Source organism: Mya arenaria, chromosome 12 (genome assembly GCF_026914265.1).
Source record: "Mya arenaria isolate MELC-2E11 chromosome 12, ASM2691426v1".
Lineage (NCBI taxonomy): Eukaryota > Metazoa > Mollusca > Bivalvia > Myida > Myidae > Mya > Mya arenaria.
Window position 1 is genome coordinate 32,112,268 of NC_069133.1, and position 20,919 is coordinate 32,133,186.

At 36.5% G+C, this 20,919-nt stretch overlaps 1 protein-coding gene across 2 annotated transcripts; it reads left to right on the forward strand.

Annotated features, from left to right (window-relative positions):
- Positions 1 to 1,724: 1,724 nt before the first annotated feature.
- LOC128212458 (uncharacterized) lies at positions 1,725 to 6,287 on the forward strand. 2 transcript variants are annotated; one of them, XR_008257460.1, is made up of 4 exons: positions 1,725 to 1,888; positions 4,809 to 4,970; positions 5,730 to 5,857; positions 6,164 to 6,287. XR_008257460.1 is itself a non-coding variant. In XM_052917927.1 (4 exons), exons 1-4 carry the CDS (start codon positions 1,738 to 1,740, stop codon positions 6,179 to 6,181), a joined length of 402 nt encoding a protein of 133 aa, XP_052773887.1. In that variant the 5' UTR covers positions 1,725 to 1,737; the 3' UTR covers positions 6,182 to 6,287. The 2 variants fall into 2 exon arrangements, 1 of the variants encoding a protein (XP_052773887.1); XM_052917927.1 differs by having other exon boundaries at positions 4,809 to 4,913.
- The last annotated feature ends 14,632 nt before the right edge of the window (positions 6,288 to 20,919 follow it).

Sequence of the window (20,919 nt, forward strand, 5' to 3'; positions counted from 1 at the left end):
ACGTTTTAATATTAGCTCTAAGCTATCTCTTTGATCCCTTTTTCCGGTATTCGTGTAAATTTTATATGAATAAATATTGTTTCAACCATCATCTAAACTACCAATCCAATATCTCGACAGTCGGTGAAATCACTTGGCAAATGGAAAAATAGCATAACTCTCAATTATCACTTGCGGTCTCGTAACCATTTGCTACATGTATATGTATGCATATAGAGGAAGTAGACATAGTAGAATTTTGAAGTATTATATTTGCCATTTCTCCTTAATTTATCATATTTATCATTAAGGATAAGCACATATATGCACAGTCATAAATTACGAAAGACCTTTGAAAAATTTAACAAGTTTCATAAAAGCATTTGCTTTCCATATGGTTTAATGATCTGACACATAATGTTTTTATTTTTAAGCAAACTTATAATTCCGGAAAACGTTCTGAAAACAAAAATGCTTGATTCCAAAGATGGTATTGGTAAGCATTAAGCGTCTATCAAAGTGATATTTATTTATGATGAAATTCTTTTTTGACTTTTTGTCGTTTGTATTCGTCATGAAATATTATATTTTTAACGAAGAATCGTTGTTTAAATTGTTGCCATAAAACAGACAATTAGTCAATTGTTCATTAGATAGTAACCAGTTGTTAGTAAGGACGTACATGTAAAACTTCAACTCCGGGAAATGAATTGTTCAAGTTTTTCAGAAACAAGTTTAGGATTTTGGAGAAAGTTCTACATACCCGTGTTAAGTGGTCTTTATTGTGGGGTGTATGGTCTTTATATGAGAAAAAAATCTCCCAGTATTACGAAAGTTATCTTTAAAAAACATACTGAATCGATACCTTCCGTTTACATGTTTTGCCGTGCACTTTGCCAATAAGTCACGTGGCTTCTCCACCGTGTACGATATCGAAACATAAACACGACGCAATTCATCTGGCAAATGTTACAAGACACAAAGATATATAACGATGCAACGTAATATAACAATACATCAAAATGAATCGGTAATCTCCGTTCATGCATGACAAGAATCCCAAAGGCGGATCGAAGCTTTATAAGGAAAAAACTTTCTTCAAACAATATTCAGAGCTGTGGGACCTCCCTAGATGTCATTCATCGCAGGTTTCGCGGCATTTTGGGAAAAAATTTACTCCTTTGACGAATATCCCATCAACCGATGGGGGTAAAACTCCCCTTTTGGCTTCAAAATTCTGTTTAAGTCACACTTGGGGATGTGACGGGGTCAAGCCATAATGCAGCCATTATAGGGCGCGGGCAGACCTTTATAAACTCAACAACAACAACAAACAAAGGTATTGTTGAACGGGGGCCCTTCAGGGCCACGTTCATAGTAGGCACATCAGATCGTTACTACAAATGATTACACGGTGATTCGGTCGAAATAATGCGCTCATTGAATGCTTGAATACACATGACATCTTTAAACTTCAACAAAACTGAATTGATGTATAGTAATGTACACTTGAACTCGTACATTTTGCATATCCCTGAAAATTCAGCTGAAAAAAAAATCACAAAATGAAGACAACATATTTATACGCAACTGCTCGAAAACGGCGAAACACTAAGTGTATTGTTACAGGTGTGAGTCGGTTATAAGAAGTAGTTACCATAATTGATTAATCGATTCCAAACAATTCAAAAATTTCCTTAAAGATGAAATGATATGTAAACACTATTTCACTGATCAATAAACAAACAAACGAAGTGAATGCTTTTTGGAAACCGTATATCGATAAAGTATATTATACAGATTACGCCGCCTCTATTTAGCATGATCATTTCACTTTTCGATCGTCGCCATTTTGTAAGCGCCCTGCCTAAGAGTGTGTCATGGACTTCAGCTGGATTAAATGTGTATTGTAAGTATTTTATGATCAGATTGTTACACATGAACGGCTCTACGTGTGCGTGGCATGACTTATTGGAATTGCTTCATTATTTGCACTGTATACATATTGTGCTTTGTGCAAATATCTGTGTTTCACCTGCGTTGTTTATGTGCGTGACCTACATTAATTGAGAGGCCTAAATCATGAACCTGCGTGTTTATTCTATTATTTAATTTGTTTAGATTACGATGTGAATTTGTGTAGTTCATCTAGCTTATTTTGATGACGTATATTATGCTTTTCGTTAATTTATGCATTCGTGCCGTTCGTGACTCACACAGCTTCGTGACCTTAAGTGACCTACTACGTAGTTACATACCATGACTGTACTCAGTAGCGATGCCAAGTCGATTGTAGTTATCTCCCCTTATGCATCTCATGAATATATTTTTTTCACGGAAGGAAACTCAATGCTGGTACCGGTTTTATACACCCTTTAAAAGACGTATATCAACATTTGCGGAGAACCATGTGGCTATTTATAGAATTAGATGATGAAATATTCTGGGATCCAGTCAGAGTTCACTGAAAACGAAAGTGAAAATTTGATTAAACATTTTTTTCATGTTTTAAGGCAAGTACAAAGGATTATTTGGTTTGTATTTAAGTATGGGAGGGGTCTCTCATAGTTTTTATCACTTTTGATACAAAAACAACTGGACTATGAACGTTCTTAGACCATTTATAGACTTGCCCAAAATGTAAACAAAAATCCAAAATGGCTGCCGCGAAGTGAAACTACCTGGTACAGTTTTCACTTAGTCAGATGTTTGATGATTAATGCATGAAGCAGTTGCTGACAGCTTCAAAATGCAAGTACGCCTTGTGTAAATAGGTGTAAACATTAAGAATGAATACATTTTATGTCTGTTCTTTAAATATTTGTTAAAAAAACATGTTTTTTTTCACAAAGTTTGTGTTCGTCCCCAGTTTCGTACCGTTTCGTTCACAAATATGTTTACAGTATGTAATAAAGACGTGTTTATATATAAAAAAGCCCGAGAAAAACTCCAGATTTAGGTTACATCAGTTGTTTTCTAACTCAAATGTGATATTGGGTTCATTTTAAAGTGTTGGCTTCATCGCACCTGTCATGAGCAGCTTTTGGTCGTGGTGGATCACTTAAAAGTTGAACCCATCAATTTAAACTGGTATGCCAGGGATGTGTTAATTGAGTATGTTGTGTAGGCTATAAGGGCGTCAATGATTGTATGTTTAGGTGTTGTTGATTTATCTATTTTCCTTTCTTATTATTCATGGGTAAAAGTTTTCCGGATTTATCCGGAAATTCCGGATTTTTGTATTCCCGGAGGGTCGAATTTCCAATTCGTCGGGATCCGTTGAGAAAATTGATGGGGGGGGGGGGGGGTAGCGGGGGACCTTGAAATATATTTTCCATCGCTTATTCGATCCTTCGACGTTCGTATAGATCTGCGATAACTTGTTATTATTGTCTTATCCGAACACTGCGGTATTTTGAAACGACGCTGTGACGTATATATCACGGAAATAGGCGGGAAAACACGACTTGCTGCTCGACTAATCGAATCGATCGGAAGATTAACGTCATTGAGGAGAATCACGAAAGTTTCCATATATGGCAGACGCGGTCCTTAGTCACAATTATATTTTTAAAAAAAGGTGCGAGTTGTATTTTGTTTTCAAGTTTGGTCAGCGATGATATCTAAGCAAGCTTAAATCTCAGTTTCAATCTCAAGAAATTCGAATTGAATCTCTCTCGTGAGCTTTCCATGACAGAAAGCATCAGTTTCCGGGTCATTTCTCCAGAAGTGTGCTTAGATTGTAACCTTTGCAATACGTCATGTGCTATTTTAAGCATTTTCCATATAAGGTAATCCTCTACTTCCGATACCGAAAAACTTACAACAGGCCTCTCAAAAATAACCGCAAACTTGCTGAGTATACTTTGGCAATGACAGAGAGGTAGGTTTAGGTCTCAATAGCGGTAGTTTGTGTTCAAAAGCGGTAGAATTTCTAATTTCTTAAATTTTCAGACAAAAACAATGACGGAAACAATGTAAACAAAAACTTGATATTAGTTACTATTTTTAGATTTTCAGAAAATACGCATTAAATACGTCATGGTTGAGACTTGTCAAGTGCCAGTGTTTTTGATTGAGAAACAGAAGAAATATTACCTCTGACTTGTAAAAACAAGTTTATTATCAGAAGTGCTGCTAAAAAACCCAAATCAGACTGCCAAAACAGGTCGGAGTGTAAGTGCAGACGACTGCAGTACTGTATATGTCAAATTTCCCTCCAAAATGTCGTAAAATTTTAAACACTGGAGATAATTTATAACACCTTAGTAATGTTGTTTTCTTTATGTTTTGACAGTTTTATTATGTCTTTGATATTTACAAAAATGCTGATTAGTAGGATGCCAATTAACAAGAATGATTAATGGTCTTTTGTACCGTACCGGTAACTTAGCAACGATCTCGGCCGAAGTGCGAAGTGATTTGACAAGTTGCTTATTGCACCATGTTCTTTAAAGTGACAGATTAATATGGTATTTTAGCATGGCCAATTTTGAGGTTTTTAAAATAAAATTAGTAAATCATGATTACTGGCTTGCTTATGCAGGATATTCTTTAGTATGTAGTGTCACATGTATATCAGTATACTTATTCATAGTCATATTTGTCTGAAAAACCTTATTCCAATACTCCTCATTATTTAAAATTAAAGCCAGGAAAAGGCATTTCATATCCACTAAAATGGCTATGTTCAAGGAGCTTCCGGGGGCCTCTGGCCCCCTGGACCCCTAGCCAAGGCTTCGCCCAGGACCCGACCGGGGGCCCTGCGGCCCCCAGGCCCCCAGCATTTTTCAGGATTTTCAAAATTCTCAACTTTTTATTTTAAACAGACCCGGGAGGAACTGTAAAGAACCAACCAGACAGCCCGCCCGCCGAGCTACCCACCCGGCCGAGCTGTACTTTGTGTATGCCAACATGCCGACATGCTGTAATTTGTTAGTACTTCAAAATCATATAATGGAAAATTGTATCCAAACTGAAGTATAATTTGAGTAAGTTTGGGTCATATAAGCCCATTTATACTGTTTGTTCCATTCCTAAATGAATTCCTTTCATGTTGTTTCTCGATCATTTCTGGTGCGGCTTTGATAATAATATTATTTTCTAATGACACTGCTGACTCGTATAAGTCTTTGGTCTGTATTGTGCATCTATTCACACATTTTGTTTGCTCTTTTAAGCAAACATTACATTAATTTAAAATTCTATAAGCAAATAAACAAAACTTACTGCACATTTGATGCAGAATGATGTTTTATTTAGTGTGCATATGATTTTGAGCTTATGGACAAGAAAACATCTACTTCAACAATCACAGCAACACAATGAGATCCCTATTTTAAAGAAATAATGCCACCTTTCATTAATTCATTAATTCATTCCATCAATCATTCATATATATTCATTTATTTATGCAGTTTATACATTGAAAAACTTGACATTTCTTAAGGCAAAAAATAAATAAAAAGTGAACCGCTTTCATAAAGATTAGAGCCTTTTCCCTTCATGCATTAAAAAAATCAACCTTAATACATTATAAATGTCTTAAAACCCTAATGTATTGTTTATTTCAATAGCCAGCCTGGTTGCTGTAGCCACAGGGGAATTTACATTTCTTAAGGCAAAAGAAATAAAAACTGAGCCACTTTCATAAAGCTTAGAGCATTTTCCCTTCATGCATTAATTTTAAAACAACAACCTTAATACATTATAAATGTCTTAAAACCCTAATGTATTGTTTATTTCAATAGCGAGCCTGGTTGCTGTAGCCACAGGGGAATTTTCCAGGACAAGAACCAGTGCTGGTAAAAATGTGGTCTCATGTGGTTTTCCATACGGCATTCAGCAAGGATTTCAGAGAAAGGAATACTGTCTCCAAGTATGAAGAAATTCTAAGCATGTCTGGTTTTAATGCTTTCAAAATGCATCTGGGTACTCAATAAGATGAGATTAACCTTTGAATTATTAAAATCTGATAGCAAAATGTCCAAAAGACTATATATTTCATAAAATTTGTCCTGAAAATCTTTCAATTCATGAGCTTTTCTGCATATTTATCACATTTATGACCACATAAAAGGTTGTGTATGCCTCAAATGAGTGTTTACATGCCTTTTTCAAGCTTTAACAGTATTGGCAGATAGTTTTATAAGTGTAAAACATTGCTTTTGTGTCTTGCTTGCAGATCATGATGTGCCAATAAGCTCTAGTTAGCTGTGCCTTTTTCCTCCCACCGGTAGTCCTTCAATCTGAATCCAGGAGATACAGCTCTGAATCCAATATTTCAGGAGAATGAATATGTAAGTCAACTCTGTAGTACTTGTTTGTGTGTAAATGATCAAAAGAGTGAGATTTATAGCAAATCAGGTGTAAATAAGCAACTTATAGACATTGGTGAAGTGCTGTACTCTGATTTTAATGCCAAATCTAGCCTTCAAAACAGATACTTAAAGTAAAAAAAAATAAAAATGGGCATATTAATGCTATCTCTGCATTTTCTACATCATGTAGCCACCTCATACATGAAAACACTAGCAGTTGTCATGAATCTTTCAGTTTTGGTGTGTTTTTATGCCCCCACAAAGTGGCGGCATATAGGGTTGCCCTTGTCCGTACGTACGTCTGTCCGTACGTCCGTACGTACGTACGTACGTCCCGAAGATTGTTTCCGATCTAATTCTTGAAAACCGTTTGTCCAATCCTCACCAAACTTTAAACACATGTTTGTGACCATAATATCTTGATCAAGTTCGATAGTCATGGAAATCGCTTTAGTCATTTAGGAGTTACGGCCCTTTTTTGCCAAAAATACTTCAAAAATATATGTTTCCAATCTAATTCTTGAAAAGTATGTGTCCAATCCTCACCAAACTTTACATACATGATTGTGACCATAATATCTTGATCAAGTTCGATAGCCATGAAATCGCTTTTGTCATTTAGGAGTTACGGCCCTTTATTTGCAAAAAAAGACTTGAAAAATACGTCCCGAAGATTGTTTCCGATCTAATTCTTGAAAACTGTTTGTCCAATCCTCACCAAACTTTAAACACATGTTTGTGACCATAATATCTTGATCAAGTTCGATAGTCATGGAAATCGCTTTAGTCATTTAGGAGTTACGGCCCTTTTTTGCCAAAAATACTTCAAAAATCATTATGGCTTATTTTTTTACAATTTCTTTTGTTGCGCCATTTGTCCCTGAAGCAAACAGTTTGGCATATAGTGGTGTTTAGACTGTCTATAAACACATTATCACTAAATATCTTTTGTTAAACTGAACAGTTCTGTTACCTTTATATAAGTGGATAAGAAAAGCAAAATTTTGACAAGTTGAAGCATTTCAGTTTGGCTCTATGTCATTTTTAGCTCTACTGGCCAAAGGCCAGAACAGCTTATGCGATGGTACGTAGTATGTGCGTCTGTAAACAATTCATGTTTACACGATACAGCCTTCAGTTTTGATGGTATCTTGATGAAACCTGTACAGTATTTACATAACCATTAGAGCTCGGTTTCTTTTGAAAACCAGCCAGATCCGACCATGCTTGATTAGATATGGGCCTTGATCGTATAAAAATCCTGTAAACAATTGCTCATTAACACGATACAGCCTTCAGTTTTGATTGTATCTCGATGAAACTTGTACAGTATCTACATATCCATAAGAGCTTGGTTCCTTTCGAACATACATTTGTACATGTTCTTTCAGTGTTGATAATGTTGACATATTTCATGTACATTTACACATGTGTTTATTGCCAACCTCATCAAAACATGCATAGTTTGCTCACATACATATTTCCAAAACAGACATTTACTGAATGTATTACTACTATTTACGTTGATTTTGATATGTAAATAAAACATTGTACTACTTGTTTGTACAAAACACTTTTCATTTGCTATGTTGTTTTTTTCCATGTTCTGTCTGCATACAGATGGTATTATCATATCAATTTTTAGCTCGACTATTCTTAGAATATGGAGAGCTATACTACTCACCCAAGTGTCGGCGTCACACCTTGGTTAAGGATTTGCGTGCAAGCACACATAGGTTAATATCTCAGTTACTTCTTGAGGTATCGCATTGAGACTTGATACAATGGTACTCAACCATCCAATCTACTTAATTAACCAAGTTAGATAACTCTACTTTGAATTTAATGCAAATTATAGGCTTTTATTATTTGAATAAGAAATTCTGGTTAAGGTTTTGCATGCAAGCACACATAGGTAAATATCTCATTAAGTACTTGAGGTATTGCATTGAGACTTGAAACCATGTTACTCAACCATCCAACCTACTTAATTTGATAAACCAAGTAAGATAACTCTACGTTGCATTTAATGCAAATTATAGGCTTTTATTATTTGACTTAGAAATTCTGGTTAAGGTTTTGCGTGCAAGCACACATAGGTAAATATCTCATTAAGTACTTGAGGTATTGCATTGAGACTTGATACAATGGTACTCAACAATCCATTCTACTGAAATAACAAAGTTAGATAACTGTAGTTTGCATTTAATCCAAATAATAGGACTTTATTATTCGACTTAGAAATTCAGGTTAAGGTTTTGTGTGCAAGCAGACATAGGTTAATATCTCAGCAGCTACTTGAGGTATTGCATTGAGACATGTTACATGGTACTCAACCATCCAACCTAATTAATTAACCAAGTAAGATAACTTGACTTTGCATTTAATGCAAATGATAGGCCTTTATTATTCGACTTAGATATTTTGATTAAGGTTTTGTGTGCAAGCACACATTATATAAATATCAAAGCAACTACTTGATGTATTGCTTTGAGACTCATACAATTGTACTCAACCATCAAACTTCCCCATGTAAGATAGCTTTAGTTTCATTAAATGCAAATAGTTGCCCTTTATTATTCGACATAGAAATTCAAGTTAAGGTTTTGCGTGTAAGCACACATAGGTAAATTTCTCAGCAACTACTCGATGTATTGCATTGAGACTTTATAGAATGGTATTCAACCACTAAATGTCATTGAATAACCAAGATATATAACTGTATTTTGCAAATAATTGCCCTTTATTATTAGACTTAAACATTCTGGTTGAAATTTTCCATGTAGCCACATTTATGTTTATATCTCACCACATGATTTGCATTTAAATCTTATCTAACAGCGATCCATGCATGTTTCGCCAAAACTTTTCAATCCTTACACTGAAAAGCGGCGGAATAGTCGAGCCCCTGTCTCTGTGCCAGCTCTTGTTCAAAATTAACGTGATGTTCATTTCCATTGTGAAACTTATCCCTTGGGAACGTTCAAACATATTCTACATAAATTATTTTTTATCTTACACTGTATATATATATATATGTATATATCACGCCTAATAAAATTGAAGCCTGTCAACTCGTACGTTGTTGTAAAACATATGAACCCCACCTTTCAACTTCCCTGTGTGTTCCTATCAATTCGTTTCTGAAATTCCTGTCATCATTTGAATAAATTGCTTACTCTCTCGGGGCCACCGTTCCTCAGCTTTGATTTCATCCATTTTTGAGACACAGAGGCAGACATAACAATGTTATCAAGTTCTATTTTTTTTTGCATATATTCAAGTAGCAGTTGCCGGTTGGCGTTTTCTCTCAGGTTATAATATCTATATCTATGAATTACTTACGGCTACCCCCAATTAGGGGTTACTGTTAAAAAACAAGGTTATTATTGATTAGGTGCAATATTATGCAGCTAAATGTGAAACATGATTTTGTAACATTCAATGAGAACTAGCTCAAGTTCAAAATGTATCAACTTGCTGCTGGCTTTACGGCGATTGACTTCCTAGCTTTCAATAGTCGTGCCAGTGGAAGACTCTTGATCCGGGCAGTTTCTTCATAGCTTTCAATGCTCGTGCCAGTGGAAGACTCTTGAACCGGAGGATCGTGCCAGTGGAAGACTCTTGAACCGGGGATTTACTTCCTAGCTTTCAATGATAGTGCCAGTGGAAGACTCTTGAACCGGGGAGTTACTTCCTAGCTTTCAATGATCGTGCCAGTGGAAGACTCTTGAACCGGGGAGTTACTTCTTAGCTTTCAATGATCGTGCCAGTGGAAGACTCTTGAACCGGGGAGTTACTTCCTAGCTTTCAATGATCGTGCCAGTGGAAGACTCTCGAACCGGGGAGTTACTTCCTAGCTTTCAATGAACGTGCCAGTGGAAGACTCTTAAACCGGGGAGTTACTTCCTAGCTTTCAATGATAGTGCCAGTGAAAGACTCTTGAACCTGGAAGTCTTTCAGTGATCGTGCCAGTGGAAGACTCTTGAACCGGGGAGTTACTTCCTAGCGTTCAATGATCGTGCCAGTGGAAGACTCTTGAACCTGGAAGTCTTTCAATGATCGTGCCAGTGGAAGACTCTTGAACCTGGAAGTCTTTCAGTGATCGTGCCAGTGGAAGACTCTTGAACCGGGGAGTTACTTCCTAGGTTTGAGTGATTGTGCCAGTGGAAGACTCTTGAAAATACTATTATTTATAGTTTAAAATGTATGTCAAGTGTGTTGTCTGGTGATGTTGTGTGTGTGTGTCGCAATGATCCTTGTTAATTCAAACAGGATCTGGGTTAATTTTAGGCTGTTTTAACCATAGTTGTGTTATGAATACGAATCGACAAGTCTACTGCCGTCGTTGAGTTAAATTTAATTGGAATTTAAATCAACAACTAGAATCGCGCAGTACTAAACACTGTTGACGTTAACATGATATAAAGTGTTATAGGCTAGACAGTGTTGTAATCCAATAGGACGATCAACTGCTTTAAAACAGAATATGGTAGCCTATGGCTTGTCTCTGTAATTTCATTTTAATGGAATTGTTATTCAGTTTGTTGTGTTTTTACCTTAGGTTGATGAATTGCATTGAAAACATTTTAGGCATATGACATGAGAAACTACTACAAATTGAATTGGATGTTTCTTTTCAGGAAAATAACAGTTAGGGTAAAACATTTGTATTCCGTCTGAACAAGCTATAAGGTGAATGAAATTTTCGAAAGCCGTCATATCACTTTAAATTCATTTCCCAATCAAGTTGTTGATGAGTTTTGGAGCTATACTTGATGAGAAACTAATATTTCCTAAAGCATAAAGTGTTCCAGCGGTGTGACCAAATATAACCATTGGGTTATTTCATTTGGCACACATTGCTACTGTTCATTCCTTTTGGATAAATATGATATAAACCTGTTATTACAGAATTTAACACTTCCTGCTAACTGTCGTACATCTAAATCCCCCAAATTTCAGTGTATATTGTCAATTGTAATAGAAACACGTTGAAAGTTAGTGTCAAGTTTGGGTTGTGTTGAACGTGATGGTCAAGCTTGGCCTATGTTGAAGGTCATGGCCAACATTGGCAGGTGTTGACCGTCATGATCAAGATTTGGTGGTGTTTTAATACTGTAAAGTTTGGGTGTAGCTGTAGAGACACTGTCAAGCTTTGGTGGTTGTAGACGCTGTCAAGCTTTGGTGGTGTTGTAGACGCTGTCAAGCTATGGTGTTGTTGTAGACACTGTCAAGCTTTGGTGGTGTTGTAGACGCTGTCAAGCTTTGGTGGTGTTGTAGACACTGTCAAGCTTTGGTGGTGTTGTAGACACTGTCAAGCTTTGGTGGTGTAGACACTGTCAAGCTTTGGTGGTGTTGTAGACACTGTCAAGCTTTGGTGGTGTTGTAGACACTGTCAAGCTTTGGTGGTGTTGTAGACACTGTCAAGCTTTGGTGTTGTAGACGCTGTCAAGCTTTGGTGGTGTTGTAGACACTGTCAAGCTCGGGTGGTGTAGACACTGTCAAGCTTTGGTGGTGGTGTAGACACTGTCAAGCTTTTGGTGTTGTAGACACTGTCAAGCTTTGGTGTTGTTGTAGACACTGTCAAGCTCTGATGGTGTTGTAGACACTGTCAAGCTTTGGTGGTGTTGTAGACACTGTCAAGCTTTGGTGTTGTAGACGCTGTCAAGCTTTGGTGGTGTTGTAGACACTGTCAAGCTATGGTGGTGTTGTAGACACTGTCAAGCTTTGATGGTGTTGTAGACACTGTCAAGCTTTGGTGGTGTTGTAGACACTGTCAAGCTTTGGTGTTGTAGACACTGTCAAGCTTTGGTGGTGTTGAAGACACTGTCAAGCTTTGGTGGTGTTGTAAACGCTGTCAAGCTCGGGTGGTGTTGTAAACACTGTCAAGCTTTGGTGTTGTAAACACTGTCAAGCTTTGGTGGTGTTGTAGACACTGTCAAGCTTTGGTGGTGTTGTAGACACTGTCAAGCTTGGGTGGTATTGTAGACACTGTCAAGCTAGGGTGGTATGGTAGACGCTGTCAAGCTTTGGTGGTGTTGTAGACGCTGTCAAGCTAGGGTGGTGTTGTAGACGCTGTCAAGCTCGGGTGGTGTTGTAAACACTGTCTAGCTGGGGTGGTGTTTTAAACACTGTCAAGCTCGGGTGGTGTTGTAAACACTGTCAAGCTAGGGTGGTGTTGTAGACGCTGTCAAGCTAGGGTCGTGTTGTAGACGCTGTCAAGCTAGATTGATGTTTTAGACACTGTCTAGCTCGGGTGGTGTTGTAGACGCTGTCTAGCTCGGGTGGTGTTGTAAACACTGTCAAGCTAGGGTGGTGTTGTAGACGCTTTCAAGCTAGGGTGGTGTTGTAGACGCTGTCAAGCTTGAATGGTGTTGTAGATACTGTAAAGCGCAGGTGGTGTTGTAGACCCTGCCAATCTAGGGTGTTGTTGTAGACGTTTAAAGCTCAGGTGGTGTTGTAGACGCTGTCAATCTAGGGTGTTGTTGTAGACGTGTAAAGCTCAGGTGGTGTTGTAGACGCTGTCAAGCTAGGGTGATGTTGTAGACGCTGTAAAGCTAGGCTGGTGGTGTAGACGCTGTAAAGCTAGGGTGGTGTTGTTGTAGACGCTGTCAAGCTAGGGTGGTGGTGTAGACGCAGAGAGAGAGAGAGAGAGAGAGAGAGAGAGAGAGAGAGAGAGGGGGAGAGGGGGAGGGGGAGGGGGAGGGGGAGGGAGAGGGAGAGGGAGGGAGGGAGAGAGAGAGAGAGAGAGAGAGAGAGAGAGAGAGGGAGGGAGAGAGAGAGAGAGAGAGGGGGGGGGGAGGGAGGGAGGGAGGGAGGGAGCATGAAGTACAGGCAATTACTTGCAAAATGACGAATATCGTCCCATAAGTTTATTTACCTTTTGTAACTAAACTAAGGGAATTAATTAAGAGCATGACGAGAAAGTTTGTACGAACATGATAAATCACCGTCAGTAAGAGTGTTGTTTCAGTCATATAATAATTTTGCCTAACAAATGAAATGATAATGGATTGATGGGATGCAGCATACTATTTATAATACTAAACAAATGAAACGATGATGGGTAGAAGGGATGTGAAAGTTGACATGTGGACAAGTTTTGACAATAGTGAATATACAGATATTGTGACGGCCGGCATCACCACTAGAAGGCAAACCCAGGAAGTAATAAAAGTGGAACACTGGAACTGAAACTGGTCAACGCGACCTTGACCTTTGACCTAGTGAACACAAAATCAATAGGGGTCATCTACTAGTCATGACCACCTGGCCACCAGAAACCCCGGGAACTATTTTTTTTAGCTGAAAGTCACCGCAACCGTGACCTTTAACCTACTGATACGAATAATCAATAAGTGTCATATACTGGTCATGACCAACCTGCATACCAAGTAAAAAGTTCCAAGTGCAAGTGTTCTATATTGAAAAGGCCGAAAAGAAGTGAGACCTACGGAAGGAATGACGGACAGGGGAAAACATGATTAGGAGACATAATCATCTTTCGAACTGCATGTTCAATTGAAGTCCTGTGTGATACAGCTTTACACTGAGACTGTGAAAATCTCAACAAGGTTTAGATACATTTTAACTGTTAACAATACACCTTAAAACTGTTGTAAGTTGTTTGGTACAAGTTATGAAACCAATCAAGCAAACATTCAAACCACAAATGTGCATTTAATGGACGTTTTAAATATTTTGGTTCAACAACATTTCACGGGTTTAAATGCATATTCTTACCAATGTTACTGACACCGACCTTAATGAAACTCCGAAATCAAAACCTGGCACGTCTTTTCTGGATGTGTCTCCGTCTAGATATTTTTCGACTGTAGACGCATACATTTTTTGGACAGAATAAGTGCTTCGAAACAGATAATTGCACGTTTAAATTGGTTCATATTGTACCTAAAATATTGATAGGAAACAAAAAGATTAATAAAATATTACATTTTTGGTTGAACTATTGTGTAAACCGCACAACCGCTCATGAATATTCAATTCCTGCTAAACTATTGCTACCTATGAATTTTATTGACTCCGTATGTTCACGGACCTTTAAAATATATATTCGTGGAATGTAAGTTTGATATTTATGTTAAATCTTCGTTTAAACTCATCATATTACAAGTCCAACTGCAGGCGCGTAGGAAGCAAATTGACATTTGAGCCGCGGAATGGGTGGGCTCGGGAGGGGTGTACCCTCCTGACGATATTTATTTCAATTTTATGCATTGAAAGACTCGATTTCAAGTAAGTTCAGGTTTTATTTCCATGTTTTCTTCTAAACCTTTTCTGGTAAAATAGTTAATATATATAAAACTAATATCGTTTAGTAACATTTATTCACTGAGAAACAATGTTACTGATATGATAATCAATGGATGGAACAACATTTCGGAATTTAACCTTTTACACGTCTTTGTATATTAGTTTGTACTCTTGTGTTGTTGTCTTGTGTTTGGGAGTACATATATAGAGTTTTTGAAAATTACCTGATGACGTTTGTTCCCAAGCGCATGTATTGAAATGCAATGCTTTAAATACTACTCAGGATTATTTAAGAAACATTTCAACGGAAGACATCTTTACATTTTAACACTCTAGAAAAGTGACAGTAGTGACGTGTTCTCCCTTCACATATCGTGATACCAACCCCCAAAGTGGATTGTTATAACAAAAACAACGTTGACAATGATAGGGAAAGAGTGAAATTAGTAAGTTTTATAGCGGATCTTATGTCTTAATCCTTCTTGAAATTTGAAAACAGCTTAAGTCGGCGTTTTGAAGCGTTGCACCTTCACATATATCGTCGTTGTTTATAAACAACCAACTTGAATCTAACCCAGGCTGATAGTTCAATATACTTTGAGTGTATTTTCTTCCCAGAATTAGGGGGTTCAGTGAAAAATGAAAAAAAAAATAATAAAAAAATGTTTAAACTTGTTATTCTAACAAGATGACATTTAAACAAACACGAAAAATGTTTTTTTTGGTGAAAAAATTCCCAGTAGAAGCAAAGTTATAAGCATTTAAGTCTCTGAAAAATGGCACATTTTTGTAATCACTAGCGAGGATAGAATGATGATCTATATATCTCAATGTTTTTAAAGACAAAAATAAGCTGTTTTACTGTGTCTGGAATTTCTCGCACAAGAACTGCACACTAAGCTATGTGGAATATACACCTCCAGACCTTCACTAAAAAGCAATTTAAGTGGCTTGATTGACCGGAATTTGATACGTCCGTCCTCACCCGAAAAAAGGAAGAGAAATAAGAACCTAGTAAGATAGTGACTCACGTCCAAAACACATTGATAGCCTTTCAATTTGAATAAGGTCAGTCGATTTTAAATACATGAGAATATGAGACTAAAATACAGACGTTGTTTAGTTTATCAATACGATGTTCATGTAACATTTTGATATTTATATTATGCACTTTATTTTACGTTACATAGGGGAGACCCTTCTCAAAAAGTGTGTTAAATGCGCATCAAGTATTAAAGCGTATTTCTTTACTTTTTGTACTTTTTCTGACTGAATCGCACTTTTTCTGCACTAAAAGCATATTTTTCTTATTCTAATTGTGAGATGCTTTTGCAAATGTCACCACCGTTGAAACGATTTTGTTTTGTTCAACACTTTAAACGATTTTAAGGGAGTTAATTAATCAGATTTGCAATTTAATTCATTTGGTTTTTACTGCTTTATGTAATATATAGTGTTATTGAAATCACTGCTGTCACACATATCACCTGATGGTCATCAAACGTATGTGCATTCAATTTTTGGATTTTAAATCTCGAAATATTTTCTTAAGTTACTTTACTTCATTTATTTCTTTTAAAAATTTGAAAACACACACGAAAAATGCATGAATTATATGAAATAAAACGCATTTCCGAAGAAGTGGTATGTAGCTGAAACCAGCCGTTTTAGGGCATGGTGGCAGAGTTCGTGTCTGCTTGTCAAGGGAGATCACTGTATAGGAGATTGGTGAAATTACTGTATGCTCTTCATTACAGTAGACTTACAACTGATTTTCAGAAAATAAAATGTTTTAGGCACATTGTTCGATGCTACTCTTTACACAGCCATTGAATTCTGGATTCAAATTCCAGCGAAGGCCAGCTACTAGAAATACATTTTGGAGCTTTTAATTTGTTGTTAGTTCTTAACAAAACCAGAGGAGTGTCTTAAATTTATAACAATAATCTAACATTTAATATTTTCAGCATAATATACAGCCCAAATGCTATTGCAATTTAATTTACTGTTGTTTATTCAATTTTACCAAAATCAGAGTTTGAATTAAATGCGTTTTACTATTATATTGAAATATATTATCGAACAGGAGCTCTTCAAAGAAATTCAATCAGTAAATATTACAAATTGAGGTTTGCTTAAGTTTCCTTTCAGTTTTAAGAAAGTTGGACTTGAGTGTTTACATGCTGAGTATGGTCAGTGTGCATTTATAGCTGTCAAATGGACAAAAATATGTACATACATTCTTGTACAAACATATGCTTGGTAAATGGACTTTTCCTATATATTTTGAAAATGGTATTCCTCCAGTACTTGGCTAAAAGCATTCGGCCAGGAAGTGTTTACAGTCGAGTGATAGCCATCAAATTTGGAGAATAAAAATTTATACATGCAAGCACAGAAAGGCGATATATATTGCCGAGTTAATACGTAAAATGTGGATAAAACACTTTCATTTGTAAACATTGCACCGTAAGCCAAAATGATTGAAATAACTGTTTTTATCTGTGAAATAATGATTTCAAACTTTGATGCCGATCGAAGAAAATTCTTTTCGCCACATACTGGACGCATCCATATTTCATAATCTAAATCTTGTACCAGAATAGGTATGTTTTTTATAAATCCGCCATGTCGTTTGCAACTGATTTTTTTTCTCACATAATGTTTGCACCAGGCCATACTACATTTTCCCATGGTAATAGCTTGGACATTGTATTCAGTTTGCCTTCATTTGGTAGGGGAATAACAACTCATTATGATTACATTATTTTTGTGCTAATTGGTAACCATTCTGTTGCAGAAGGTAAGTAGATTTGTTGTGTGTAAAAGATTATAACAAATTAAATGATAAAAATACGGTCCTAGCATCAATATCGTCATCGGAATGGAGAGCATCTAATAACGTTTCATCACTGCGATTTTAATACTCTATCTTGCGTTTACTTAACGTATTATTAGAGAAAGTTGAGCGAGAACCGTCGTTTGATCCTTTCAGGCACCATTCTGAGCACTATACGACTACATGTATTTTACATAACAACAGTAAAAAATGAGGTAAATACATACGTCTGAATAAACAAAACGAATTGTGTTGTTTTTGGCGATCAAACGCATGTCACAAACTTGACACAGCAGTTGTATGGGTGCCGTTTGTATCATTATAACTTCAGTTTTAATCTGAATTAAGTATGCTTGAACGTGCAATGCGCCCTTTTTAACGACGCTAAAGATATTTTTCAACAGATTAATGCAATTGCGAATGTTTGCAGTACGTCAAGGTGACACGTGTGACGGTTTATTAAGTGATATTATTCCCTTCGCGTAACAGTGAAGCCCATGGGGGTTGGTAGAAAAAGTCTTAACATTTAGCAAAGCACGACATTTTGGTCTATATCTACCACATTATTATATCATACGTATATAGTCTGTTTTATATCATTTTTGGCCTATTTTCAGACAAAAATGTAAGTAAGTGGCTAAGGTTGTCTCTTAAGCACGAGTCCTGAAACGCCACCTTAGTGCTACCTTAACAGGCTGTCGGAATTATAGGTAGTGCTTTAAAATGTTTTACACATGTAAATTATTTTTGAACCGCATTTAAACGGATGAAAACAATGCTTCAAGAAAGTTCTTCGTAACAAATGCCATTATTTTCCCACATGTTCTGGCGTGTTACGAAAGTATGTAACACAACAATGTATGGTTGACTCAGGGTTTTTCTTTGCAAATGAGTGTTTTTTACAACACTTGTTTGGGGACCTTATTCGCTCTGAAATGTGTTCTATTATTGGACTATATTTCTTTAATTTATAAATGAACAACAACAATGCCAACCAATCCGTTGCCAAGGGATCCGACAATTATCAACAGGGAAACACCGGTTTTATTCCTCACTCAGTCGTCGTCCTGTGAAACCGGCTCACATATTGGAAGCCTCGGATTAAATCAACACTTTCTACAGCATTGACGCCCCAATTAGATCTTCTTTATAATGATGGTTTAAATGGTACTAATATATTTCATGTATAAGGCATCCTCTCTAAAGCTGAATAATAGGCAACAAACTGGTCCATTTAGCACAAAAAGGGGGCTCTAGGGAGCACGTCATTTCATTGAAGAGTTCACCCGAGGCACCGTGTGAGATTCTTTTTCACAGAAGAAATTGAATCTCTAATTGAACCAATTACTTGCGTGAATCGATCGGGACGTCTTATCATTTCTTTCCACTTGTCGTCGAAATTGGTTCTCTATTATGCCTCAAAAGACTTATTTACGTCCTCTTGAACAGCAAGGCGATATCACAAAAAGACTGTGTTAGGAAGACATACAGTACTGAATATCGAGTTCAGATACAAGTGAAGGATATTCGCTGGCATTCACAAAATCAAAGTGCTGAAAGCACTGATGGACTAGGGCTTCATTTAGGGGAATGTTGATAACCATGTTCTAAGCATTAAACAAATCGGCTCACATCACAAGGGGTCACTGTTTAATGGGCTAGCTTAAACTTTAGACTAAAAGTGCTTGCAAGCTGCAAAGGAAATTTGAAAAGTCTTGTTAAGTGTGGGTAGAGGGGGTCTAAAGCGTTTAATCAGATAAAGTCATAGTTCTTTTGAAAATCTCAATGTCGTTAAATCAGACCTATACAAATTAATTTACGTGGTTGGCGTATGTTAACCAAAGTTCACATACTTCTTTAATTTGATCAAATCATTTTATATCAAAGGTCTGTTATTTGCAGTTTCAGAGAAGATTTTCAATGATGTAATTATATCCTATATAGAAAACCTGTCACCTCTTTTTCAGGGGAACTCTAAACCACAGGGCCATACTTTGGACAATATTTGTAAAAGACATCAACAAATGCAACAGTTGGCCATTCTTGTATTGTCCTCTGTCTCTGTCCTGATAGCTCCCTATCTCAATAGTTGCAAATGGTTGTAGGTTCATGATTCTCCTGGTCATTGGTCATACAGAAAGAAGATGTTGATTGTAGAATCAAGAAGCTTTCATTTCAGGCACTCCGAATTGAATAGAACTGTAACATTTGGAGTGCCTAGAATGTGTTGGATTCCTAGGCAACATGTATCAGGTGTTGCAGTACATTTACTTTACTACAAATACTTTTACCCGTCCTTGTAAATCTAAAAAAAGCTTTCATTTCGCAAAAGTAGTTTATATATTAAACAATAATAAGGTTGCTAAATCAGAGTTTGAATAATTCTGATATCTAGATGTGCCTTTAATTGCAGCATTTTAACTTATGATGTCAATTGAGCTGGTTAAGCAATACTGCATTTCCTTGGTGTGGGGATTGCTTTATTTACTTGAATAAACAAACAGTTCTTGCGTTGGAAAGTACAATGTATTAACAATGTTACATGCAATTGTCTTGCCCTGACTCCATCCAAGCCTTAAATCTTAGATCAACATGTACTTGGGGCTATGTGTTTTATCAATGAGAACTATAAATTATGTTCAATTTAGTGCCACTTATGATAGATCATTCCACATACAAAAACACTAGCATTTCCTTTAAAACCAATAGCATTAATATCCTATGTTATGATAAAACCATTGCCAAGTTGGTAATTTGAAAACACTAGAAATTTTATCTGGTAAGGGTTTGGCATAGTCTTTCTAGACAGCTGGACTTGTTTTGCAGTTACTTTGCAGTTTTGCAAAAGCTAAACTGATCAAGACTGGAGCAAAAAACTCACAATACCAAAAGGGGTTTTAAAGACTTACGAGATCATTCTCACATCACCTATACCATTAGTTTTTATCTACAAACTTAAGTCAACATAAAAAGGTTTTACATTAATATTGCAATGAATAAAACATATTGCAACAACATAGCAATCAAGCCTAAACATGAGATTTCAACATTTTCCAGATAAAACAATAAATAATTTTTCTTAATAATTTTCTCAATACTTACACAAGCTGAAAACTGGTCTCTTTTTGAATACTTTACATATTTCATGGCTTTCATCATTCAAACTAACATTTCGCTTGTTATTTCAATATTCAATGATTTTGTAAACATTCATAAATGATGGTTAAAATTAAGATTCATGCTAATCATGCCTACCAAAAACACCTGACTGACCAATCAGTATCCAATTTCGGCAGGGCTTATTGGTGGTTCAGTGAAATCAACCATGACTCCTACAATCTGCACTGATCAACAGTAGTAAATGCATTGTTTCCATTGTTCATATTTTCATAAAGCTAGAAGACAACTGCAGTGAATAAAATTTATTCCTTATCACTGAGAGAAAGTTTAGAATGAACGAAGCCGACGGTTACATTTAGTGGGATATCAAATCCTACAAATGTA

Bases quoted from the DNA above. Each gene is read 5' to 3' on its own strand.
- LOC128212458 (XM_052917927.1), top strand. From the start codon at position 1,738: ATGCTTTTTGGAAACCGTATATCGATAAAGTATATTATACAGATTACG. The intron at 1,889-4,808 runs GTAAGTATTTTA...TATTTTAAACAG, and splicing joins AGCTGGATTAAATGTGTATT to ACCCGGGAGGAACTGTAAAG. The intron at 4,914-5,729 runs GTTAGTACTTCA...TTATTTCAATAG, and splicing joins ATGCCGACATGCTGTAATTT to CGAGCCTGGTTGCTGTAGCC.